Genomic DNA, 27,207 nt, shown 5'->3' on the forward strand with positions numbered 1-27,207 from the left:
GGAAATACAACCAGGAGTGTAGACACAGGCAGCAGTATGCCCCCATGAAAGTATCCCTCAATATGTTCAGGTATGACGTGAATTCTAAAACTGTCAATCTTCCAGGTTGAAGTTCCAGGTGACATGTTCATGCTTGGATTCAGCGCTTTTAACACTGACAGGAGAGCTGCAAGATGCATCACTAGAAATGTGGGCTGATGTTTTGACTCCTGTTGGATTTCCATCCCCAGTTTTTTACAATGGCAGCTGGAATACAGCCACAGGGACTATTTATTGTGCTGGAACAAATAGCAGAAAATACTCTTTCTGCATGCAGCACACCTTCAACATGAGTCAGATACACAGCATACAGACTTTCATGCTTGAGTTCCCCATAGGATTACTTCCTTTTTTGTCAAGTCCAACCAACACATCATAAAGGTAGAAACATAATTTTGTTGACTTGGACAGGAATGTAATCAGCTTATTGTAAGACGTTTATCAGAGAAATAACCAAGCCATTCCCTTAAGGGCTTCAGGTTGGAAAGTAGAGAATGTGTGTGTTGCAGCTTCTTTTGACATTTTCTGGGAAAAAATGCCTTTACTGAATTGTGGGAAGAAGCAACTTAATATTTTGTTACCTCTTACTCTAAACTGCTAATCTGAACCCTGTTGATTCTAACTTTAATTTACTGCCAGTTAAATAAAAGATCTCTTCAATAAGGAGAAACATAGTTTTTGGGAAGGAAGTTATTTTGACGTTTAATGGAATTCAAGACCATAAAACAGTTTAATTGCAGGTTCAGAATTAACTGTGTCAAAATGGTATTGCCTATGCTTGAAAGTTTTCACTATCAAATATTGAAATTCTCGTGAGATCACATCTCCTAATTGACTTTTCAAATTTAAGTAGAAATCTCATTGGCATAACTGTTCTCATAGCTGTTTTCCACACTCGCACTTGATCCAGAAAATGAACCCAAAGTGAACACCTCAGTGAAGTTAGCTGTATTAGAGGAACCTGTTTCTGAAAACCAGCAGTCCAAAGACAGAAGTTTGTTGTGCCACACAGCAAAGATGTCATAAAAACATAATACAAAAAAATGCCTCACTCATCTGCAAAAATAATGTCTGTCAGTACAGTACTTTTCATTTTTAGTTATGCCAAAAAGTAAAAGCATGTGTTCTAAATTTGCTCACAAAACACAAAATAACTTAGGAGGATTTGATTTCTTTCCTGAATCTATATCTTTTCAAGGATTGGTTGACAATATGTTGTTTTCTTTTTAACTCTAAAGACTAGGAAAAAAATCTGCCTTTCTGCATTATCTGAAGCAACTTACAAAATGAAACATGTTGGGTGTGGAAATTACAGATAGTAGTTCTCAATGTCAACACTATGAAGCAACAGATGCAGGTCGCTATTTAGAACTGAGAAAAAAAAAAAAAGTCACATTCTCTTACAGTATAGAAACTGAAGCTCTTGGGGTATGCACTTACATTTTACATGTCTGAAAACAAGAGAAAAACACTGATCAAATGTTTTATACCCTGTGCTCTTAAGATTCAGGAGTAGACACTTCAGATGTTACAATATGTGCTGAATTATGCCCTTAAATTAATTCATTCTGACTTGTATAGTTTATATTTAACTTCATCAGCTAACCCATTTTTCACTAAAATCTAAAGTAAAAAATATGATTAAGCATTTTCTATTGACTATGAAGGGTTTAGGTAAAAATATATGGCATTTCTTTCCAGAGAGATCTGATTCATGTCTTGTGGATTACTCAATTTGTAGTTATGGGAAAAACTGTTTCATAAATATAGCTGTAATTCAATAGTAGCACTTTAATTTCTAAAACACTGATTGACTTTACATCAACTTTACATCTCCTTTTTTGAGCTAGATGCAGTTTGTCTTCTTTGGTGACAGATGCTTCGATGAAAGATGCACTCTAGAAAGCTCTTGTATTCCTGGCAGAGGGCTGGGAAGGGTCAGTGCATCTAATTCTTTACGGTTGCAAGTAGCCACATCATCTAATCATCTAAGCTCCATCTTAAAGGTGGTTAGAGTTTGGATTATGTCTTCTTCTGTTTCTTTAAATTTTCAGCTTAAATTTGTTTCTCATTTGTTCATATCTACTTGTTGGATACTGTCTTAGCTTAAAAGATTTTTTTGCTTTTACCTTCTTTTGTCTTGGGAAAACAAATAAAAGTCTTCTGTCACACCACAGGTTTTCATTCTTACAGTCATCTTTATGCATGCACTTGCTAGAGTTTAGTGATTCAACCTGTACACATTATTCCAGATGACTTCTCACCAGGTCCTTGTACAATGGCATTCTATACATTATTTGACACATCCTGGTACTACATCAGCTTTCTCATTGCTGTGCTATAGTGACAGCCTATCGTCAACCACAGATTATAACTATACCCAAGTTATAGTTATACCCAAGTACCCTTTTTTGCTGATGAGCTTCAGTGTTAAGAGTTCTGCTGCTAGACAATCAAGTATAGGACTTTTCTCAGTGCAATTACATTTCATCTTTTTTCTAATATAGTATTCCTTAAAATCACCTGATTCCTCCTTCCATTCCAGTGCACTCAGAATAGAGGATCACAGAATCTTAAGGACTGGAAGGGACCTCGAAAGATTATCTAGGTCAACCCCCCTGCCAGAGCAGGCCACTTAGAGAGGTCACACAGGAACTTGTCCAAGTGGGTTTTGAATGTCCCCAGAGAAGAAGACTCCACAACCCATCTGGGCAGCCTGTTCCAGTGCTCAGTCATCTTCACAGTGAAGAAATTCTTCCTTGTATTTCTTTCGGTTCTCTTATGTTCCAGCTTATCTAATTTCATGTCTTCCACAAATTTCACCTGTTTACTTTTTTGTATCAAAGTCATTTGAGACAGCCATTTTCGTGCCAATGCTTGAGGAATTTCATTAATAATTTATTTCCCTTTCATTTCTGTTACCTCCTGACCTTTGCTTATCTGCTAATAGAAAAAAGATTTTAAAATGGCAGTCAGATACTTTATTTTCCTATTCTATTACTCATAAGCAGATGTGCAGATATTTTGGACATAAGCAGGCCTGGTTTCATGTTTATCAACTGTTTCATTTCTTACCTAAGACCAATTAAAAAAAAAAAAAAGTTTTAAAGGAGAATTTTCATGCTCAAAGCAGGACACCTGAAGCACAGTATTTACAGTTTTTAAATTTTTGTCGTCATAACATTGCTTAAAAATTCTCAAGTTCTTCCCAAGCTCTATACAAGAATCACAGGAAGGCTGATACTGGAAAGAATCTCTACAGCTCATTTGTTCCAGGTGGCTTTTTAATATCTCCAAGGGTAAAGATTCCATAATCTGCCTAGTCCACTTGTGCAAGTGTTTAACCATAGTCACAGGGAAAAAAAAAAAAGCTTTTTCTTATGTGTAGATGGAATTTTGCAGTGGCAATGTTCTTTGATGTGTTAGTGGACACCACTGAGAAGACAAGTTTGGCTTTGTCGTCTTCATTCCCTTTTGTACTGAGAAATCCAGAACTGGACACAGTACTCCAGATGTTGCTTCACGAGTGCTGAGTAGAGGAGAAGCATCATCTCCCTCAAACTAGTGGCAACATTCGTCCTATTGCAACCCAGGATACTGATGGTCTTCTTTGTCACGAGAGTGCATTGCTGGCTCATAGCCGATTTGTTGTCCATTAGGACATTAGTCCACCAGGTCTTTAGTAATTGCTGCTTACTACAGAAGTACCCACTACAATATAATTGAGAGTGGAATTTCTCTAAGACAGTGATTTTGAAGATTCTTATAATTCCCTGTAAATTAAGACAACAAGCAACTCAAATAATTACACCATCATAATTTTGGAAACAGAGTGGAAATTTGGAACTTGTGCAGATTTGTTGAAAGTCTTTTCCCCCCTTTTTTTCAGTCCTTTTTAGTTTTAACCTGAAGTGATTGACTGTATGATGGTAAATGTGAATGATAACTTGCAGATTCAGCGACCAAAGCTTGACGAAACAGTTTTGGCACAGGGCAACTTTGCAAGGTAACGATAAAGCTCCTTAGCTGTTCATAGCATCTTTGTTTGTTATTGAATCTTCACTGTTGTGTTTCTGTTCCCCCTGGTACAGTCATCTTCCCAAACTGGTTTCTCACTGAGATACCACAGGGAAACCCCTGTGAAGCAGAAGATTTGACCTGAGTTAAATGGTAACTCTACAGTTGTACCTGTTTCCAAGCTCAGAAGTGCAAATGTTTTCTGCTTTGCTTTTTAGACTGGGAACAAATACCATAAAGCCCTTGAGGTATCACTTCTGAATTTTGGCTTTCTAGCCTTGGCAAGCCTAATGTTTGCTAGTCAAGGGAGCGCCTCTGATAAAACAGCTTGGCCACACAGGATGTGTTGCCAGCCAGTTTCATTGCAGATTGGTATAAACACTTAGCATTTCCCATTGGAGAGATCCGCATCACTTCACCCTGGAGTACGCACCTCCTTGCTACTCCAGCATGGACCGGCCACTGTCCTTGGGGAAGCAGTAATACTGTAAATATACAGTTGTCAGAATCTTAACATTTTGTCACAGATCTGTGGGATTGGACAGTGACCTGTTATTTCTCTCCTATCATATTAAGGCCTTGCTCTATAAATACCTACAGAGTAATTCCATCTAGCATATAAGAGTCTAGCGCAAATGTTACTTTTAAGATTTGTTCTCTAAGTCATACAATGCATTCAACATGAGATCACAGGTTTCAGTCTATGATAGTGTGAGATACGCAATTTCTCCATACAAGCACGTGATTAAAGAGTCCATTACTGCATATAGCAACCTGTTGCCTTCAGCTGACTTGTCAGAACTATACCACACATTACCCAGGCTCTAAGATGAAAAACCTTGATTTCAACCTCAGTGAATGTGCTCCAAGCTTGCAATAAGGATGATTTTTGAACCACTGAAGCAGACAGTACCTTGCCTGCACATTTCATCACCAAATTTTGACTGTCCAATAAAACATAGCCATGAGACATCATGCTAAGATACATCCCCAAGAGTCAGTGAATGAGAATGATATGGCAAGATGCAGACAGAAGAGCCTTCAGACAGAACGGGAGTGTCTTTCTCCATGGCAGAAGATTTGTTTTGCCAGTCTCAGTAGGGATACTCTCATTGCTCTGGATACACACACCAAAGTCAATGCACATCCTCCTTCAATAACTGTAAGGACAGAGGAGTAATACTGCTTAATGCTCTTCCATTGCCAGTCTCTCACAGTTTAAGGTGATGGTACATTTCTTCTTAGAAGAAGTGGGTTTGTTTGGACTTCTGGTCATGTATGGATAATACCATCATAACGAGGCCATTCGTGAGTGCTGTAGTGCTGTTTCTTCTGAAGACAAAACACATCTAAATCAGTTGCTCTTGCTTACATTTGACAATGAGAATGCAATAACAAACATAAATGAAGAGTAATGCAATGCAACAACGATAAGGAAACTTCAGCTCTTAAATTGTAAATGTGGCCTCCGTGTCCTTGAATGTGATCATAAAAAGAAATATTTTCATATGTTATCTGTAGCTGGAAATAGTACAAGAAATTACCAGAAGTGAAAGCTTTTGAAGCAATAATACTTAACACCTATTGCAATGAAGTTGTTAACTGGAAAATAATACGTCATTCCTGGTTACTCTAGGATTTATTATTCACTCCTGTTGAAAAATACCAACTGTTACCTTGAGGGATCTTTTTCTTATTGTCACTGTTATTAAAAAATAGTCCAGAAAAATAGCATTGCAAGACTGCGAACTGTTTGTCATATTTGAATCATTCTTTCGCTGTAGGCTGTAGTTAGTAAAATTTACTTGGATTTGCTAAGAGTGCCCTTGAGATGTTTTGCCTGAAATACCTGTTACAGAACAATACACCTCTCACATAACCTCTTGCCATTAGAATCCTGTGACATCAGCATTTTTAACTAACAAGGTTCATTTTAAATTTTAAATCTCTAAAAATACTGTCAGAAATGAAAGAATAGTCTTAATATTACAGAGGAAAATAAAAATAACATGTTTTGCTCATGGGGGGCTGCAAATACAGCTTATTTCATGCTTTGCATCTTTGCTTTTTTTCCACAGTGAAATCAGATGAGTTGCAAACAATCAAGAAGGAATTAACCCAAATCAAAACAAAAATTGACTCCTTGCTAGGGAGACTGGAAAAGATTGAAAAGCAGCAAAAAGCTGAAGCAGGTAGGTGAAAGCAATTTGTAGTCAAATGAATTAAGCTAGAGCCTACTTATCAGTCAAGCAGGCAGAGCAGAGAGAATGGAAGCCTTCCAGAAATTTTGCTATATAATGGAGGACTGATGCAAGGTAAATTAACTCTTAGGTAGAACTATTGGGATGGTAAATTAATATTCTTCATAGAGCATGCAACACCATTTCAAAAATTGTTTTCTGTGATGTAGTAGAAAAAAAAAAGACAATAAAAAATTTTCATTAAATGTTATGGAAACAAAATGTCACTTAAAAATTGTCTGGACAGAATTAAGTCAGATGTTAATGACACTGGGTACACCTGTGCTACACATATTAAGAATTATTTGATGGTCTGTGTCAGGAACTGTTGCCTGAGCAACAGGCAATTGTCACAAGTTGCAGCAAGTGAAATTCTTATTTGATTTAAGGAAAATAAATGCAACTAAGCAGTATAGCTGCACAGAGAGATCGTAGTAACTCCATCCCTGGAGATGTTCCAAACTCATTGGAACAAGGTCTCATTGGCCTGGATCAGTCTTTCTGTCTGGCTCTGCTTTAAGGAGGACTTGGACTTGGAGGGTCTGGACAATAGAATCATAGAATGTTAGAGGTTAGAAGGGACCTTTAGAGGTCATCTAGTCCAACCCTCCTGCAGAAGCAGGTCCACCTAGATCAGGTTGCATAGGAACATGTCCAGGCGGATCTTGAAGACCTCCAAGGAAAGAGACTTCACAACCTCTCTGGGCAGGCTGTGCCATGGCTCCATCACCCTCAGAGTAAAATAGTTTTTTTCTTATATCTAAATGGAACTTTTTGTGTTCCAGCTTCATCCCATTACCCCTTGTCCTGTTAACAGAAAAAAAAGTGATGTTCCAACCTCCTGACACCCACCATTTAGATATTTGTAAATATTAATAAAATCCCCCCTCAGCCTTCTCTTTTCTAGACTAAACAGCCCCAGTTCCTGCAGCCTTTCCTCATATGAAAGATGTTCCAGTCCCTTTAACTTCATTCTCATCCACCAACGGCAAATGTTCAGTTGTCCAGACTACTCTACTACCCTTTCTGGAGTGGGCTTCCCAAGGGCTGGCCTTGGCTATAAAGACCAAAGCAAAGAAGGCATTCAGTAGTTCAGCCTTCTCTGCATCCTCTGTCACAGGATACCCTCTGTGTTTAGCAGCAGGCCTACATTCCTCCTAATCTTCCTTTTGCCGCTCATGTAACTGAAAAACCCTTTTTGTTTTCCTTTACTTTCTTAGCCAGGTTTAATTCTAAAGAGGCTTTAGCCCCTGCCTGCTCTGGCAATATTCCTATACTCTTCCCAAGAAATCAGATCCTTTTTCCACCTCTCATAGATGACTGCTCTCTGCCTGAGTTGTCCCAGCAGACCTTTGTTCATCCATAGAGGCCTCCTGCCTCCTTTTCCTACTTTTCTATTTGTAGGGCTGACCCTGGGCTTGGAGGAAGTGGTGCTTGAAGATTGACTAGCTCTCTTGGGCATTTCCACCTTCTAGGATCATATCCCATGAGATCTCTCCAAGAAAGTCTCTGAAGAGGCCAAAGTCAGCTTGCCTCAAATCCAGGGTTGTAATACTGCTTGTTTCCCTGCTTCTTCCAATCAGGATCTTGAACTCTACCATCTCATAGTCTCTGTAGCCAAGGTTGCCTCCAACCTTCACATCCCCAACCAGACCCTCGCTTATTTATAAGCACCAGGTCCAGCAGCACACCCTTCCTCGTTGGTTCCTCAATCACCTGTTGTGATCAAGGAAGTTGTCGTCAATAATATGTAGGAACCTCCTGGACTGTATGCACTTGGCTGAGTGGCTTTGCCAACAAATATCAGGGAAGTTGAAGTCCCCCGGGAGGACCAGGGATTGTGACTGTGAGCCAGCTCTCAGCTGTTCATAGAAGGCCTCATCCACTTCCTCCTCCTGATAGGTGTCCAAATTCCTACAACAGCATCACCTACCTTACCCTGCCCCTTAATTTTCACCCACAAGCATTCAGCCTGCCCCTCATCCCCACCCAGGCAGAGCTCAATGCACTCTAATTACTTCCTCACATAGAGAGTAACTCCATCTCCTCACCTTATTGGCCTATCATTCCTGAACAATACATAGCCCTCTATGGCTGTGCCCCAATCATGGCAGCTGTCCCACCACGTCTCTGTGACCGCAATGAGATCGTAGCCCCGCATCCACGCCCACATCTCCAGTTCCTCCTGGTTATTCCCCAGGCTGCGTGCATTGGTATAGAGGCAATGCAGGAGCTTACTCAAATGCAGAGGTTTCCCTGAATGCATGCAAGAGGATCCTCCCCAGTTTGGCTCTTCCTCAGGGTGGTCAGCCTTCTGTATCTCAACATGGTGTGAGACTGAGGAGCATTCAACTTTGCATTCCCCGCCCTGCCCTGTTTCTCTGTTAGACAGGATAGCTTGTTCTTTGCCATTTCTCCCCCCATCCACCAAGTCCTTTAGTTTAAAGCCCTCTTGATCAAGTTGGCCAGTCTATTCCCAAATATTCCAGTGCCCTTGTCAGAGATGTGTATTCCATCCTGCCCTATCAAATTACAGTCCCCAAAGAAGGTTCTGTTGTCATAAAAACTGAAACTTTCTTGCCAACACTGGACTCTTAGCCAGGAGTTAACTTCTGCTATTTTTGCATTAGTGAATTTCCCTTTTCCTCTGGTGGACAGGATGGAAAAGGAAACAATTTGTGCCCCCTGTCCTTCACTTGCCTTCCCCAGGGTTTTAAAATCCTTTTTGATTCTGGAAGTATCATGTGTCATTACATCATCCATCCCCATGTGGAAGAGGAATAGGGGATAATAGCCCTCGTCCCTGATGACTCTTCCAACCTAAGCTGTTGTGCTGTGGAATCTCTAAAACTGGCTGCACCTCTAGTTCAGCTTTTCTCTGGCTTGAATGCTACTTTTCAACTTAATCAAGTTTGTTATTTCTGTCATTGCAGTGATCATTTTATTAGCTGAATTATCTCACCTGGCAGCACTTTAAAGCCATGCTGAGCAGCTATGAGGGATTTATAAGGTTATATTTTCACCATGGTAAATGTAGAAAATAATCTCAATTCTTAGCACTCTCTGTGGTATTTCTTTGGCTCTTATCAATCACTTGGTGTATCTCTGTGCAGGAGTTGTATGCTAGTAAGCTGATTTTTATGAGAGCCAGCAGGGAAGTGGAAGCTTAATTTCATGAAAAATATCAGTGTTCCTTTTCTTTTTTTCCCTATCCATTCTCTGATGAAAACTTTTTAAGTATTTTGTGTGAAATGTGCGAAAGAAGTTATACCTAAGAATCTGCCCATCTCAAATCAGTTACATGAAGCTAAAAAGACCCAAAAGGATACATAAAGAGAGTTCCAGACTATCTAAAACATTGGTGGGAATATGCAGTTGAGTTTCATGAATCTGACATGGGCAAAACAGATACTTAAATCTGGATCCCTCCTTTTGCCAAGTGCCTGCCCTATTTCCTGATCTATTGTGGTGGTATCTCCCTGAACCCAGAAGTTTCCTGTCCAGAAATAACTCCAACAAATTTTTTCTGAGGTCAGAATACTACAGAAAAAATATTTTGTACTTAACAAGTAAAAAAAAAACCAAAACAAAACTCTTAAAAAACCCTACCTTTTATTTGCAATGACAGACAAGGATTTATCCTTTAGCTGTTACAGTTTACCCCACAAATAAGTTGAGTGCTTTTTTTCAAGTCTAAGGTAAACCATCAGTATGGAATGCGATTATCTCCTTCAGAAAAACCATACGTAGTATGTATTCATTCTATTCTATTTTATACTTTATGCAAGTTAGATAAAAGTTGCTATATCAATGAAGATGTAATTGCAAGGCACTCCGTTGAATCACTTCTGTACTGAAGAGCTCAGAGATGGCGCATCTCTACTTCAGGGAGCTTTTATATAAGACCCATTACTATGCAAAATAACCTGCATGTCATTGTACTTTCATATCCAATTTTTACTTTTGCTAAAGGAGTTTAGTGAACTCATTTAAATAGAAATCAGCTCAAAGAGGAAAGTATTCATTTGTATTGAATCATACTGTTATGCCTTTTGAAGACAAGCAATGAATAATATCCTCAGAGATTAAAAACTGATTTCAAATTGTTGATGTTTGAAAACATTAGATGCAGAACCCATCCCACATATTCCTTGCTTTTCATGAGAGGGCATGAGGAGAAAAAAACACCTCAGAGATACCAGTAAGCCTGGACTCCCTTTTAAGACTCCTGAACCGATGAAGAGGGTTATATTGCCTGGGTGGTTAGTCTGCAGATGATTGCCTCCTTAGCTAAAAGATTTGTGTAAAATAAAGTTACATCAGTAGCTGAACTATCTCATTTACAATGTCAGGTATTTTGCTCCTTCTCTGTAGTTTGGTAATATTATTGTTGTACTTTGCCAGAAGATGTGGTCTCACTAAGACTGGAATCAGAGAGAGGATCTATGTCCTATTTACAGAAAACAAAAACCAAGCCATCATCTTATCCTTTCCTTTTTCTAAAACTGCATCACTCTAATGAAGAACATTTAAGTATTAATCTTAAAAGTTATATATCTGGAGGAATGTGATTTGTAAAACAGAAAAGCCAGACAAGCTCAGTGGACACATTGATTACTGCTTTTTGATTACAGCTGTGTGAAAACTTATAGTAGCAGTAACAGTTGATGTCCTATTATCAACCCCCGGCCATACCAACAGGGAGAATGTAGATAAGAGGATTTCCTGTACAGAAGAAAACTGCAGGAATAACAACTTTGTTTGTGAAAATCTGAATCAGGAGGCCAGGGATAAGAAGTTGTTCTGATGTGAAAAATATGTTAGAGTATTCTCCCTGTAATACCAGAGATGGGTGCTGAAAAGCAGGATCTTAGGTTTAGCTTCTCAGAAGAGCTCAAAGAATTTAGATGTTCAGTTGGTATTTTAGACTCCTCTGAAGAACTGAGTCTTTGTTCTCATTCAGACAATTAAGTGACCTAACGTTTTAGCAGCTGTGCCGTAAAAGTTTTCTTATTTAAATTTATTAAGCCCATAATTTCAGGAATCCTGTTTGAAAGCCTTACTAAAATTGATTCAGTTGGGTTAATCTCAGAAGTTGCTTGAGGTGGAAGGTAGTGGGTCAGGACACATTTCCTTGTGCAATAAGGCAAGTAATATTATAAGTTATAACTAGTATGGTATAGAGTGCCTTATCAATAGATAATGAGGCTCCAGGGACTGAATCTTCTACTAATATGCAGCACTACAGTACTGTTGACACAGTTATCTAAGATGGGTTTTTATTCTTTAAGTCAAAGAATCTTTACCAAGAAATTATGTGACTAAGGAAGAAAACCATAATTGTTCCATGTCTTTGTAAATAAATTTGAAAATGAAGGACTAGAGACTAATAAAGACTGAAGAGATTAAAGTAAGTTGCAAAACAAATGTGCAGAGGTAGAAAGAAAATCCAATGTCTTGGTTTAAGACAAAAAAGTATGAGCAGGTTTGAATATTACAGGCAGCTGGTAATAATTTATATTAAAATAAATATATATTCATAGATCTGCAAAATACAGAGCTTCAAAAGCAACCTCCAGAGTTGCAACCTGTCCAGCAAGCTAGGTGATGCACTACTAGTGTTACAGAACAGTCAATCTAACAAATAAATAATTTTATCCTAGAAATTTGATCATTTATGGATATTGTCACCCTCAGACTGAAAAAGACATTGATATTCTAGCTACATGTAATCAATTCTCTGGCCATATTCACTTTGAGTCCATAAAGCTTCTCATCTGAACTCCTTATGTGCATAGGAATAAGATTTTGATCCCCCTAACCACTCTTCTGGCCAGTCTGTCATTCTTTTCTCAATACTCCTCTGAATTTCTGCTGGCTGGATGAAATTGCTCAGCATATCCAAGAGTCTCGCACTATGTGACCACAGACACTAAGCCAACCAGAACAGATCCTCTAAGCTTCCATGGATATGGTCTTACTTTTCACTGCTTTGCAGAAATTGTAGGAGGCCTATATTTGAGTAATTAGAGGGGGGCTTTTTCCAGTTACCTCAGCATTTTATACCATTGAAAAGAAACTGTTACTTTACTCCATAAAAGGTGCATTGTCTAGAAGGATTTTTTTATTATCTGTATAGTTGTTGAGATACATTCATAGCAAATTTATACAAATACTTGTTCACTTATTGACATTCAACAGTCTTCCATTTCTCAGAGTACAGAAATTTATATACTTACTGGCTGCAGATAAGTCAATATTCAGTGACCATGCCATTTGGATACCCAGAGCAAAGCAAAGTCCAGAAAATAAAAAATTCAGATCTGCTGGGAAATCAAGCCTTCATCTACTGCATGGGATAGCTGAGCATGTTAGTTTATTTATGCACTATTTTTTGGAAACAAGGAGTTGGATCATATTTACATGGTAGATATTAACACACTGCTTTTTACAAAGCTAGCACTAGATGGGAGGCTTAGGTCTCTTCCTCAGAGAGCTTTTCTTTGCCACCAATAGGGAAGGTTACTGAATTTCTATAGAGTATGTTTTCCTTACAGAAGCTCAAAAGAAACAAATGGAAGATAATGCTGATTTGATTCAAGAGGAATGCATATCAGAGAATGCAGATAACTCTACAGAAGAGCCAATTGAAGGAGGGCCAGATGCAGATGGGGATGGAGAAGATATGACTGATGGGATAGAGGAGGATTTTGATGAGGATGGCAGCAATGAGATGGTAAGGAATAATCATGCCATGTCTGTCTATACATTTGCCATGAGTAACCACAGAAAAAACAACAATCTGAGTTAACAAAATCAGCTCACAGCAGCACAGTGATGTTCTGTGACTCGTGCCTAGACCTACATTCCTCATACACTGCAGTATCAATTAAGCATAGGGCGCTCTGAGAGTAAACAAGAAAAATATATTTTACTACGCCTGGTGATTTTAGAAAGGAAACAATACGTACTTTAAATTGGTTTAAATTATTTTACATTTACTGAAATGTGGATGAGAAAGGAAAATGTAGTGTGCTTTTTTTTTTTTTTTTAACTGGATCATTTCACAATAAAATAGGATCCTAGAATGGAGAGTTTTCTCATTAGTAAACACGTGCTCCCTCATAATCACCTGTCCCTGTTTTCCATGTGTATCTTCTGCAGGCTGCATTGGCAGGTACAGATATTTGTTATGGAAGGATTTTTCCATAAGAAATGTTTGGCTAAGAAATGTTTGGGTCTTTAGCCTGAGCCTGCACCGTTCATGAAATGCCCATCATGTTGTTAAACTTTTAAATTCTTCTAGAGAAATATTTTTAAATATTTTGAAAGTCAGTTTTATACTTTATTCCTAATAAGATTGAATCAGTTACATTGTTTTAGATTCTATAACACTCTTCCTCTCTTCCTGGCTTTCATATGTTCCTGCTCTGAGCAGCGCTTCTCTTGCTCAGTGTCACTGTCCCTGCTTACTTTTCAACACACATTTAAAAATCACATGTGCACTGTAAAAATCATTCAGTTAAACCAACAGAAATCAGTCAGCAATGGGCACGACTGAACCAACAAAAAGTCTGGGGTAACAGGACATGTGAATAATCAGTACTGCTTACTACAAATGCAATTTCAACCTACTGCTAATGTCAGTGTTTGTGTCTCTTTTAGCTAGCACAAGGCCCTCTTGAGTTTATAATTCCTAAATAGCATTATGCCCAAGAGAAGCTACTACAACCTGAATCTCATCACCTTTTATCGTGTGATTTATATGATAGAATAGATGATATTATCATTTCTTCTCAAAGGAACAGTTTCTTCTGTGTAGATATGACAGAATTCGGTATGAAGTTGCCACTCTGAATTTGTCGGAAGCTGAAATTTTGTAATGAATAAACAATTGTTAATATTTCAGCATAGCTAACACCTGATCAGCTGAAGTGATATTAGCAATAGAGGTGGCCACAGTTTAACAAGACTGGTGGGTTTTGCACTAATTAGGTGTCAGACTCCCTGCTGCAGACAAGTAAGCGGGAAAGTTAACATGCAGTATATTAGCCTCTGCTTGTTCAGTGCTGCCATTTCACTCTGTGGGTATGACATATTTCGCATATATCTACATAACATAATGAAGCACGATGTAGAAGAAATTTTTCATCTAGCAGAGGCCTAAGCAGGAAAGTTTCTAAAAGGCAGCAGTATAGGAAGACTTCATTAGCAGTGAAAGTCCGGAATTGACACAGTCACATTTGCAGACTGCTGCTTCAAAGTTAAAAAGCCTTTCCAGGATTTATGTTATGGAGTGCAGAGTGTTGCAGACACAGTTCCAAAGACAGCACAGATGAATCAGGCATCTAAGGCGTGGAGGGGAACCAGTTGCAATTTCTCTGTGTGCCATTACTGAGCCCCTTCAGTGAGAGGGGGAGGTTGCTCACAGCATATGCAGAACAGTGTTCTCTGCCTTGTGCCCTACTGCTCATGAGTCATATCCCATGTCATGATCTGACAAGGAAAGGTCAAGGAAGGGCACTTATGTGCATTGTCAGCTGTAGTCAATTCCAATGCCAGGCTAGTGGAGTCAGTCAGCCTCGTGCCTTTCACCTTCCCAAACACTGGGAACCTCTAGCCAAGAAACTGGCAGTATTGTAGACTACAAAGCTCAGAATCAAAATTGCCAATGATGCCCTTGTGGTTTTTATCCTCCCTGGAATTTCCTTGAGCTTTGGAAGAGGCTACTTCATCTTAGTTTTCCTCTCTGCTACAATGAGATAATAACAATTTCTTCCTTTCTTTTGCAAAGCCTGAGGAAATCAGTGAATGAAAATTGCTATGGATGGGATAAAGGATTGCTTTTCAAAGGATTATTTCAAAGAAATATCAGGCAATGGATGTTTCCCATGTAAAGGCAAATATACATTGAACTGCTCATATTTTTCACTCCATATTTTCATTTGACAGTATTGGCCAGTACTGTTGTAAGATGAAGTTGATAGTTTATGATGCACATTGTAATTTAGTCTGTTTTTCACTTATATATATTTATGTAGATATAATAGCCAATTCCTAAAAGTTATACTTTTCATCACTGATGTACAACAGGAAAATCAATAAGAATACTATCAAATATATAGTGAATACCCCAGTAAAAATACTTGGGATTTCAGTCTGCTTCTACCCATTTTGTGCCCTGCTATCTGGCATTGCCCTCTGTTTTGTGAAAAGTAAAATGGATAGATAAGTTTGTTATAAAGCAAAAAGTCCCAGCAGATGTTGTTCTCCTGTTTTATGAAAAATAAGTTTTTTAAGAAAAGAGCTGGCTAATAGCAAATGTGTGACTGTGGAATGGACACAATCCATTTGAAGAAAAATACACAGTTTTTTAGACATGAAGTGTTGTGAAATACTTACTACAGTTTCCATGTGTAAAAACTTAACCTTGGACTCAAAAGAAGAAATATCCCTCTACAAGGTATTTTTAAAATGAAATTTATAACATTTTCCAAAGATAAAGCTAGAGGGATTTAGAATTATGACCAAAAAAAACCCTTTTGTTTCATCACTAAGAGCAGCAGAGTAAATAGAAAAATAGTTTAAATGGGCATAGCTAATGTTCTGGTGTCAGCACCAAAAATTGATTGAGTCCACAAGTCTGAAAAATATTATTAGAGGGAGAGAGGAGCATGACTTAAATTTAGATCTTAACGGGGTTTTTGCCAGTGCTTCATATTTAGCTGTAAATTTCCTGCCAAGCCATTTGCCAATAACCTGCTGCAGGGCTCTTCTAATGAACACAATACTGTCTCTTTTGTTTCTCCTGTTACCTGCCCTGAGGCTGTCAGTAAAGCGAGTATTCAGTAAAGCGAGTATTCAAGGAGAGACCTGCTGCCAGAGCAACACAGTTCTCTAAAGACTTTTGCTGCATTGACATAAATGATGATTTCAGATATATGATCTAGCTATGTGTGGATATGACAAACAGTTGACTTAAATTTGCTCAGCATCATATACTTCTCACCCACCTGCTCTTACACATTGGCCTTCTACTCACACTTGTACAAGGGCATGCAATAATATATTGTGGCTATACATATATGAAATAGTCACTAACTTTGAATGTAGCTCCTGAGCTTCCTGTAAAATTCTTGTAACTTAGCTGGTCATTAGAGGTAGCTGGAGTGGATGAAAACTTCAGAACTGTTTCCTTTGCTCCTTTTACATTTAAAAAAGAAAATAAATAAAACAAACAAACAAAAAAAACCAAACAAAAAACAAGTAGTCGATTATCCCGGATTTTACTGGACCTGTGAGTCAGGCTTTCTATTCACTCCATGCATTGAACAGTTTCCAGTTGAAGTGAATTAAAAAACTTTGTGTTCCTTCCTAGTACAAACACATCCACTCTTATTTTAATCTAAACTGTTCCTCAGCAATACACTTATGCTGCTTCCCATCTTGCCTTACAGAAAACAAGCTCCTATGAAGAAAGATCTTCATATTTACTAAATTCATGTCACATACAAACTACAAATAGACTACAAAATATCAGAACACGTCACCAGTGATATCAAACAGTTTTCAGGTGCCTTCCAAGGCTTTAAATTTTAAGGAGTGGGAATGAAATCCAATAGCCTCTTTCTATTCCTGTGGCTGCATGATGGAGAGCAGAAAAGTCACCTTTGCAGCACAGTCCAACACATGTTTTGATATTTGAGAAGCAGCTTGGCCTCATCATCTCTAAAACCAGCAGCTTCTCCTTCCTAGAAATAGCACTAACAGTGTGTGTCATGACTGAGAACATGTAAGAAAAGAATTTTGGAATTAGTGCACAGTGTTTTTTTTACTCTGCTGATTTAGCAGCTGGACAACTCACTGTAAGCCCAGAGCACTTCATGTAACTTCTCTGGACCTGTTTCAAATGGTGCTAATTGATCATCATGGAAGCCCTGGCTCAAAATGAACTGTAACTTATCATCACAATCCCCTTGTAAATAACAAGAGTGGCATCCAATTAATCAATCAAAAGCCTGAAGTATTGTAGATATGGGGGAAAAAAAAAAACACTTTCAGTTAGTGCTTAATAAACTACCAACAAACTAATTGAATGGAATGAGTTATACACAAGCAGTCTTGTCTATATTACATTGTCTGAGAAGAATAGTTTCTGTCAAACTCAGTCTTTCATAATAAATGACTATAATAATAACACAGTGGCAATTCAGTAGTTAAGCGTTCACTAGAGCAAACAGTGTTTTCTGGTTGGTAGGACATGTGATACCAGTGATTCCAAATATGATAGATTCATGGTGTCATAACTCAGATCAGACTCTGGTTAGTGCTTGGCTGAAATTGGAAGGATATATTCACAGTCACAGCATTTTGATTTTATGCTGGTATAGATATGCTAAATATAATGGAGACACACAAACATTAGGTGGGAGTTCCACAATAATAAACCACCTTTACTGAGATGTCTTGAGAGGAATTTTTATTAAATTATATCAGAAACAAAAGGTATAGAAACTGTGCAAGGCCCAGTTCTGGTTGCAATGTAGATTAACTGCAGTTATTTCAATAGCAATTACAGTTCCCTTTCTATTGTGTTTTTCAGTTATATTTACCTCTCAAGAGTATTTCATTTGTTACTCCTGTCCTTTTCCCCATCTCTGCACTGCATGTTTTCAGCCTATCAAACCTATTTCTGCTGTCTGATAAAGAATCACGTTTCAAACATAAATACCACAAGCTGCCACAGACAAAAAAGGGATAATCCTCTTGCTGCAGCAAGATTCATTATGCAAAAGTAGAAACATTATGATACAATAATAGCTATATTTCTTGTGGGAACTAAGACAAATATAATTTAAATCAATAGCACAAACTAGTACTTTGGGTAAAGCTCATAAAAAACAGTTCTCTCTCCTATTAGTACAGGGAAATTAATGTAATTTAATAGCAAATCTGTATGAAACAGTGAAACTTTCTTTTCTTTCATTATTTTGCATGAGAAATCAACAATGACAATACTTAGCAGAGAGTAGAATAAGATCTAAAGAAAAGAAATAAAATTTTATCTGATGAATTTCATGTAGTTTGAGCCCAACTTTGCTATATTTTTAGATAAATATGTGACAATGTGATAGAGCTTAATTTATTATTTTAATCAAACCAGATTTTTCATTGTGCTTTTAGATTTTTTTTTTCTGTCAATAGCCTCAGGGAAGACAGGCTCTTCGGTTATCACCAGATTTATGCTAATTAGACAAGTCAAAAAGATCAATAGCTACTGTGACAATTTGCAGCTTGCTGAATCCACTTTAATATAGAGTGCTATTTTAGGAAAAAAAAAAGATAAAACTTCTTATTAATGGTAGTGGCTGAAGCAAAATTCTACCAGAAATCTTATTTAGATTACTTTAAATATCATTGATCCCACACAAATTTAGTCTTTTTGATGCAGTGAACATTCTGAATTTCATTGAAATCTTGCTTTCAGTATCAGGGGAAACAGGAAGCTCTTCATTTCTAAGACAAATGGATAGGTAAAAAATTGTGTTCACTTGATAAATATCAGTGCAAGATGTTTGTACTTGAGCAAGCAAAGAAAGTCATTAGGGGCAGCGTACCTGACAGATACTAATTTGTTTTACCTTCCAAAGCTGAAGTAAATCCAGTAACCCGTGACTGAAAAAATGGGGAAAGTAATAAAATCATGAAATCAAAATTTGTAAGAAACTTCCTGACACACCTTTTCATTACATTTAATATGTGCAATAGTACATTAGACATCTTTGATGTTCAAATACTGTTATATCAGTTGTTGGAAAGGCCTTGCTACCAGCTGCTCTTTCCCATTCATCCTGACAGCTGATTTCTCAGAGGAAGACTTCCAAAGTGGTGTTCAGGGTATTAATCAGGTTACTCCTGATGACTAGATAACATTTTTCTAATTATTATTTACATCCTGTCATATCATCCTCTACATATCACAGAGGAATCTGCAGCAAATAAAAGCACTGTTGTCATGCACTTTGTTTCTTTGTACTAGGTTCCCGTCTGTAATCGGGTATTTTTAAAGCGAACGAGCAAAGTAGTTTTCTTACCTTTCTGTTCCTCTGAATTTGCACTATATTATTTAGTCTCCTGTTGAAACAAAACAAATTAAAAAAAACATGAAAAGCATAAAGCTTTTTAAAAATTTATAATGTAAATACTATAATCAATTTCCAGTCATTAGAATCTTACAGAGGTGGTGCACAGTAGCTTGGAAAAAAAGTTATTTTATTATATCTTTTTTAAGTAAAGCATGGAGAATCTGGAAGTTTGGGTTACATTGTCTGCTCTGCCACTGAGCCAATGTGGTTAGACAATGTCTTTCAGATTGGATGTGCATGTAGACATAGTATCTCTTTCTGAGGTCAGACCAACAGGTGCCTTTGGCCCTACAGTCAACATGTCAGAAAGGAGTTTGGTTTAAATCATATGCTTCCCAGACAAATACATAAAGGGCGGGTGTCAGGAGCCTGGATGGAGTTGGGCTTTTCTCAGTCATGTCCAATGATAGGACATGGGGTGGTGGGTATCAGCTGGAACATAAGAGCTTCCAAAGAAATACAAGGAGGAATTTCTTTGCTGTGAGGGTAATGGAGCATTGGAACAGGCTGCCTGGATGAGTTGTGGAGTCTCCTTCTCTGGAGACTTTCAGAACCCACCTGGTCCTGTGTGACCTACTCTGGGTGGTCCTACTCTGGCAAGGGGATTGGACTGGATAATCTTTCGAGATCCCTTCCAGCTCTTGAGATTCTGTGAAATTACAAATCTTATTTTTGCACATTGAACAATGTCAAATATACCCTTCAATGAATCTGATTTACTTTTCTGTTGCACCCTGACATCAGTCTTGACCTGCCTGAAGTTTTAGTCATGGTTTGTCGTCCTACATTTTCTGCTAAGAATTATTAGCATAGTCTCTCTTTTTGCAATCTGTCTGTATGCAAGGCAATTCTGGACAGCTCCCTTTCAGACCCAGAAAGGCAAGCATTAACAAACCTTCCAGCACCTTCTAGCAAAATGCCCAGGCACATACAGGAAGAACAGGAAAGGTTGTGCGTCTTCTCTTACACATCATCCATCTCACCATGCATAGAAGAACCACTTATATGGTTGAAATGAGAGAGACAATAAAGGGGTATAAAAATTAAATGGAGGAATGATTTTTTGATTGCTTTGTTCCCTGAGAAGCACTGTAAGAACCGGTCACAAAACTGGTATTTACACTATCCCAGATAACCTGAAACAATGGCTGGTCATAGCCCAATACTGCATAAGGCCAGATCTGAGTACACCTATTACGTAAATTCTCAGCAATACTGGCTTGCGAGTGAGATTTATAGCCTCATGGAAGTTTGGCAAAATGTCTGTTTGGAAATATTAGCATGTGTGGCATCTTAGCAGCACATTTCATAACATGGAAGAATTTCTGACCACTGCTTAGTATGTTTCAATGGTTTTTAGAAATTGCTGAAGTGCTTTGTGTCAAGCTCATGCACTGCCTTTCTGCGGATTGGTGTTTTGAAAGGGTAGCTTGTGTGCTTTCTCTGTTTCAGGGAAAGTGGGGACTGCTGTTTGTTGACCTATTGTCAGTAGATTTTTCATTATTTAGTATTCATTATTCATTTCTGTGCTAATTTCATTTTGGGTTTGTGTGGGGTTGGGTTTTTTACCTTTTTTTTTCTTTTTAGAATCGTCAAATCTTTATGATTGGAAAAGACCTTTAAGATCATTGAGTTCAACCAGTTGCCTCACTCTGCTAAGTGCATCACTAAATCATACCCCTCAGTACTTCATCTATGCATCTTTTGAATATCTCTAGGGACGATGACTCCACTACCTCTCTGGGCAGCCTGTTCCAATCCTTAACAATTCTCTCAGGGAAGAAGTTCTTCCTAATATTCGTTCTAAACCTCCCCGGGTACAACTTAAATCCATTTATTTGTGTTCAATTATTTGTTACTGATGAGAAGAGATTGACTCCCACTATTGACCCCCAACTCACTACAATTCCCCTTCAGGTCATTGTAGAGAGTGATCATATCTCCTCTCAGCCTCCTCTTCTCTAGGCTAAACATCCCCAGGTCCCTCAGCCACTCTTCACAAGACCTGTTCTCTAGACCCTTCATCAACTTTGTTGCCCGTCTCTGGACATGCTCCAACACCTCAGTGTCCTTGTAGTGAGGGGCCCAGAAGTGGACACAATATTCGAGGTACAGCCTCACCAGCACCAAGTACAAGGAGACAATCACTTCCTCGGTCCTACTGGTCATGATATTTTTAATACAGACCAGGATGCCATTGACCACTTTGGCCACCTGGACATACTGCTGTCTCATGTTCAGCTGGCTGTCGATTAACGTCCTTTCCAAAAGAAAACTCTCAAAGCACTCTGCCTCAAGCCTGTAGCATTGCCTGGGGTTGTTGTGGCCCAAATGCATGACCCAGCACTTGGCCTTGTTGAACCTCATGTGATTGGCCCCAGTCCATCACTCCAGCCTGTCCAGATCTCTCTGAAGTGCCTTACTGCCCTCAAGCAATCCTCACCCATCCCCCTTCATGTCATCTGCAAATTTACTGAAGATACATTTGATCCCCCCATCCAGAGCATCGATAAAGATGTGAAATAAAACAGGCCACAGTACTGAGCCCTGGAGAACACCACTGGTGACTGGACACCAACTGGATTTAGCTCCATTCGCCATGACTCTCTGGGCTCATCCAAGACATGAGACAGACAGTTTTTCCAGGAGGATGCTGTGGGAGACTGTGTCAAAATCCTTACTGAAGTCCAGGAAGACCGTATCCATAGCCTTACCATTTAGGCAGGACTATGTGTTTATCTTAAGCTTCTAGACTAAGAGTAAGATAGTCATGGTACTTAATGTTTTAGACAGTAAAATATTCATTTCAATGAATATTTTTGACAGCTACATCTGTCAAAAAAACTTATGGTTCCTACACTTTTAAAAGAACCTGAACAGACAAACAACCAAACAAACAAAACACCATACTAACGAACATGTGAGTTCATTCAGGGGCAAATAAAGCTGTCAGATCAGGACAAAAATTTTCTCAGTCATGTCAAAAAAACCTTGCCTAAATGAGATTAATTCCTTTTTGATATAATGTGATTGATCCTAATATTCAGTATTAGTGGCATTATGCTTATTGTATATAAGTAAATCAGAATAAGCTCCACAGGTTTTTCTAGCTTAAAATTTGTGAATATAGACTCAACCTCTGAGTGTAGTACAGAGGAAGACAGACAAACACTTAATACTCAGAAGCAAACTTGGATCCCTTTTCGGGGGAGGGGCGATGATGGCTTATAAAAGAGATCAAAAGCTTTTTGCCATAAATTATTAGATTTAATTTAAGCAAAATTTTAAATGCAAAGATTAATTTTGGTTTCCAGTCCTGAATATTTTTGCCAATGTAACTTTCACCAATTCTGCTGGAATCTATGCTTGTATTTTGGTTTACTTGAGCAGACTTTGGATGTCTTGTGAAAGGTGCTGGATCGGATTTTCTTCATTCATTATTTGTATCCAACATTTCCTAGTACTGTGTAGGGAGAACAGTCATCAGAGTAGTAATCTATCTTAGATATCAAAATACAGAGTACAACATGAAAGCAGTGAGAAAATGAAAATGAGACACTGGTATTTTCCTAGACTCTCACTGGAACACTGAAATCCCCTACAACCCAGGCCTCTCCTGGTACAAATTGAGGTAATTTCTTCCTGTCCTATCACTTGCTAAACTTGGGAGAAGAGACCAACATCCACCTCAATACGACCTCCTTTCTGGTAGTTGTAGAGAGGGATAAGGTGTTCTCTGAGTCTCCTTTTCTTCAGACTAAATACCACCAGTTCCCTCAATTATAAGAATTGTTCTCCAGACCCTTCACCAGCTTTGCTGCCCATCTCTGGACATCCTCCAGAAACTCAGTGTCCTTCTTGTAGTGAGAAATCCAAAATTGATCATAGCATTCCAGGTGTGGTATCACCAGCACCAGGTACAAGGAGATAATCTCTTCCTTGTTCCTGATGGTCACACTATTTCTGATACAAGCCAGAATGTTATTGGCCTTCTTGGCCACCTGTGCATGCTGCTGGCTCATGTTTAGGCAGTTGTTGATCAACACCCCCGGGTCCTTTGCCCTGGGGCAGCTTTCCAGCCACTCTGCCCCAAGCCTGCAGCATTGCATGGGGTTGTTGTGGCCTAAGTGCAGGACCTGGTACTTGGCACTGTTGAACCTCACACAAATGACCTTTTCCCATCTATCCAGCCTGTCCAGATCCCTCTGAAGAGCCTTCCTGCCCTCAAGTAGATCTATGCACCCACCCAGCTTCGTATCATCTACAAACTTACTGAGGATGTACTCAGTCCCTTCATCCAGATCATTGCTAGAGATATTAAACAGAACAGGCCCCAGCATCAAGCCCTGGGGAACACCACTAGTGACCAGCCATTACCTGGATAAAACTCATTCACCACCACTCTCTGGGCCTAGTCATCCAGATTTTTATCCAGCAAAGAGTACACTCATCAAGCCATGGGCAGTCAGTTTGTCCAGGAGGATGCTGTGGGAAGCAGTGTCAAAGGCTTTACTGAAGTCCAGGTAGACAGTATCTTCAGCCTTTCCCTCATCCATTGAGTGGGTCACCTTGTCATAGAAGGAGATAAGCTTAGATAAGCAGGGCCTGCTCATTTAAGAGGCTTTATCAGTATGCTTAAGTACACTGTCACAAGTCTTCACACAAGTAAAGAGGAGTAAACACTGAAAAGCCAAAAGGTTGTTATTTTTCCATATAAAAAGACACAAATTTAAAATATATGGGGTTTTTTTCAACACAAATGGCAGAGCCACTGCAGTTGGTGACCCAATTATTCTGAAAGGTCTCAGTTTTTTGAGAAAATATAAATGTGTTACTAAGAAGATTTTCTGCATGATTAATGCCAAAACATGAAAGGCAGATTGAATTTATCTGTACACAGGCATTTACAGACCTTGGAAAAGGGAAGTTATTTTGAAGGTGATAGAACTGTAATTGCCATTTCAACAAAAAAGCAATCAGTGAGGAATAAAACAAGCTCAGTCTGCCAAAATGAAGATGTGGAAGTTAATCACATGCCATCTTAGCCAACCTGTTATGCTGATATGTGTATCTGGAGTTTCCAAATTGTTGTTGTTATTGATTTCTGTAAGTACATTACAGTTTTATAATGTCTTTCAAAAAGAGTAAACTGTATTCCAGTCCAAATGAGCAGAGACTCAAAAGGCTGTATTCTTCTCTGCTTCCTCTTTGCAGGTTTATATTAATACCTTCTCAGCTACTAGATGATTCTGCACCATTTGCAGACCATAACAAAACTCCAAGTCCATAATTTTGCTTTGTAGTTTTTATTTTTAAAGGAACGTCTCTTTAAATCCTCATAAACCAAAAATGTTATGCACTTTACATTGAAATAAGCATTACTCAAATACCAAGCAAAACCTGCTCAAAATATGATCAGCGTTTATTGTCATATGCATCTAGATCACATGTCCAAACCAAGTCTTTCACAGATAAGAGTCTTTTGCAGGTAACTCTACATCCTGTATGTTTAAATGACTGTCTTAATTCAGTGCACTGTTGTTACAATTTACATATCCATTGTGCACCATTACTCGTCTCATCCCTTTCCTCCTTCCAACATTACACTCTGAGCTTTCCTGGTATCTCTCTCATCTCATACTACTGCTTCCACTGCTTCTTACAGCAAGCCCTCCTCCCCATTCCTTCTCAATTTGCTTTTCACCTTGCTATACCTGGTCTTTATGTTAAGTAAAGCTTTTGCCTCCAACTCACTGAAAAATCTCCTGTTGCTTGGATAGGATGTTCTTGATCTCATTACCATCATTGCATGCAATTACTTTTCCTTGCATGGCTGCATTTTATTTTTAGATTCCTACCTGAACTCTAATTTGGCAATAGTGGGAAAGTTTGGCAGGTGTTTTGTGTCTAATTAGTTTAAGGTGGTTCTAGCTTATGTTAGTATGCATAAGCTTCTCCTTTCACATATTTTAAAAAGATACTGCTTAAAGTGTAGACATAGCCAGTGGCCTCAGGACACAAGTTTCTTTTATGCATTAAGCTGTGTGTTCAAATCTGAAACCTTGTCATCAGTAGGACAAAACTATTGCCTTTGACATTCGTACTGATTGGACCACAACCTCACACTGGATAATTCCTTCTCCCCACATTGAGCAGAGGTTAAATCAGTAGGAATTTTATTCCATAACTTTTTGACATCACGTTGCATCCTAAACCCATCTCCTTCATAACATTCAGAGTGACTGAGGATTTTTCTTAGCATGGATCCTGCCAGGACTCAGATGTGCTTGTCATAGAACAGACCCCATCCCAAGAAGTACAAAACACCTAATGATCTCCAGTGAGAGTCATACCTCTGGGAATTCACTATGAATATCTATTCATATTCAAGGTTAAAGGAAAGTGGAACATTTTCCATTTTGTTTTATTTGGCACTAGATCCCAAGAAATTGCTGAGTTGCTCTCAAGGCACACTGATGTGAGCTGAAGCAACTCTGTAGACAACATCAGTAAAGTCTTACTGTGTTTGATTTTGTTTTTGTGCTATTCCCAAATTTGTCTTATATGAGAGAAGATGAAATGGTGTGTTAGTAGTGGAAGCATAGTTCACCGTGGAGTAATTTTACAAGTGTATTCTGGATAAAAGCACTACCTTCCCACCTATTCCACATTCATCTGCTCGGACATCCTGCAGCATACACCACACATGCAGAAGGTCCAGTGCCTCCAGCTTCAGATCCCATCCGTCATTACCAGAAATTACAGTACTAGTCCTTGTGTGTTCTCCTACAGTTAAAAAGGTCCTTGTAGAACAAGATGTTGCTATAAAAAGCAGCAAAGAGGAGAACCCACAGAGTAAACTGAGGTGTACAGATCCACTTTTTTCCTTCTATCTTCTTGCAGCTCTCATAAGTCTCTCTTGACAAAGCTCTCAAATTTCCATGATGATTCTAATCCCAAAGTTGTTCCTTCAGCCTCACAGCTGACCATCATCTTAACCATAGTATGTCCTCATGTGCCTCACTGTCACTCTCCAAATCTGTCTCTACCACTTGACCCAACAGTAATCATCACAAATGTGCCCAGCAAAATGTGTACAGCAAAAATCAGTATTTGATAGGGTTATCTCACTCTTCCTGCTGATTTTTACTGGGCAAGAAAATGAAACAGAGCATTTGAATACAAAGCAGATGGAAGTTTGTTTTCACTGATGAGTAAAACAGCCATTTTCAGATATACTCACATAAGTAGTAACACTTCAAAGCAATTAAACTGTTCACTGAACAGAAAAACGATTCTGTAGTGTTTTCAGCAATTAAAGCATGATTGACAAAGTACAAAAGATAATGATTAGGTTTCATCATTTGAAAAAAGGTTTTAAAAAGGAGCAACAGCTTCCTCTAATTATTCTTTATTCATATTTACCAAACGATATAGTTCCTCCTATTTGTTGTATGCAGTGAATATTCTATCACTAGCTCATTATAAAAAGTTTTTATTTAGTGCCATAAATTTTGTTTGTCATGTTTTACACAGTGTTACAAATGACAAATCCGGAATACACAGTCACATTCCCCTAGCTAACACCTACTGAACAGTGTTTCCATTTCATATGGAGGCACTGTACTAAATCACCCATATAACTGCATTTCTTAATCAGATGTTTCATGCTTCAAATCAAGGCCCAAAGTGCAAGATGTGTCTTAAATGAGCACAGTTCGGGAGTCAATGTGATAGCTAATACAACTGCAGAGTTCTTTGGTAAG

General features: G+C 38.5%; 1 protein-coding gene across 1 annotated transcript in view; it reads left to right on the forward strand.

Moving 5' to 3' along the window:
* Positions 1–27,207, forward strand: part of RALYL (RALY RNA binding protein like) — a 198,154-nt gene that overhangs the window by 166,543 nt on the left and 4,404 nt on the right. The window contains exons 7-8 of the mRNA XM_061995236.1: positions 6,135–6,248; positions 12,854–13,032. Coding sequence (XP_061851220.1) covers positions 6,135–6,248; positions 12,854–13,032 — 293 coding nt within the window. The remainder of the gene's footprint in view (positions 1–6,134; positions 6,249–12,853; positions 13,033–27,207) is intronic.

This window comes from Colius striatus, chromosome 4 (assembly GCF_028858725.1).
Source record: "Colius striatus isolate bColStr4 chromosome 4, bColStr4.1.hap1, whole genome shotgun sequence".
In the NCBI taxonomy this organism is placed as follows: Eukaryota; Metazoa; Chordata; class Aves; order Coliiformes; family Coliidae; genus Colius; species Colius striatus.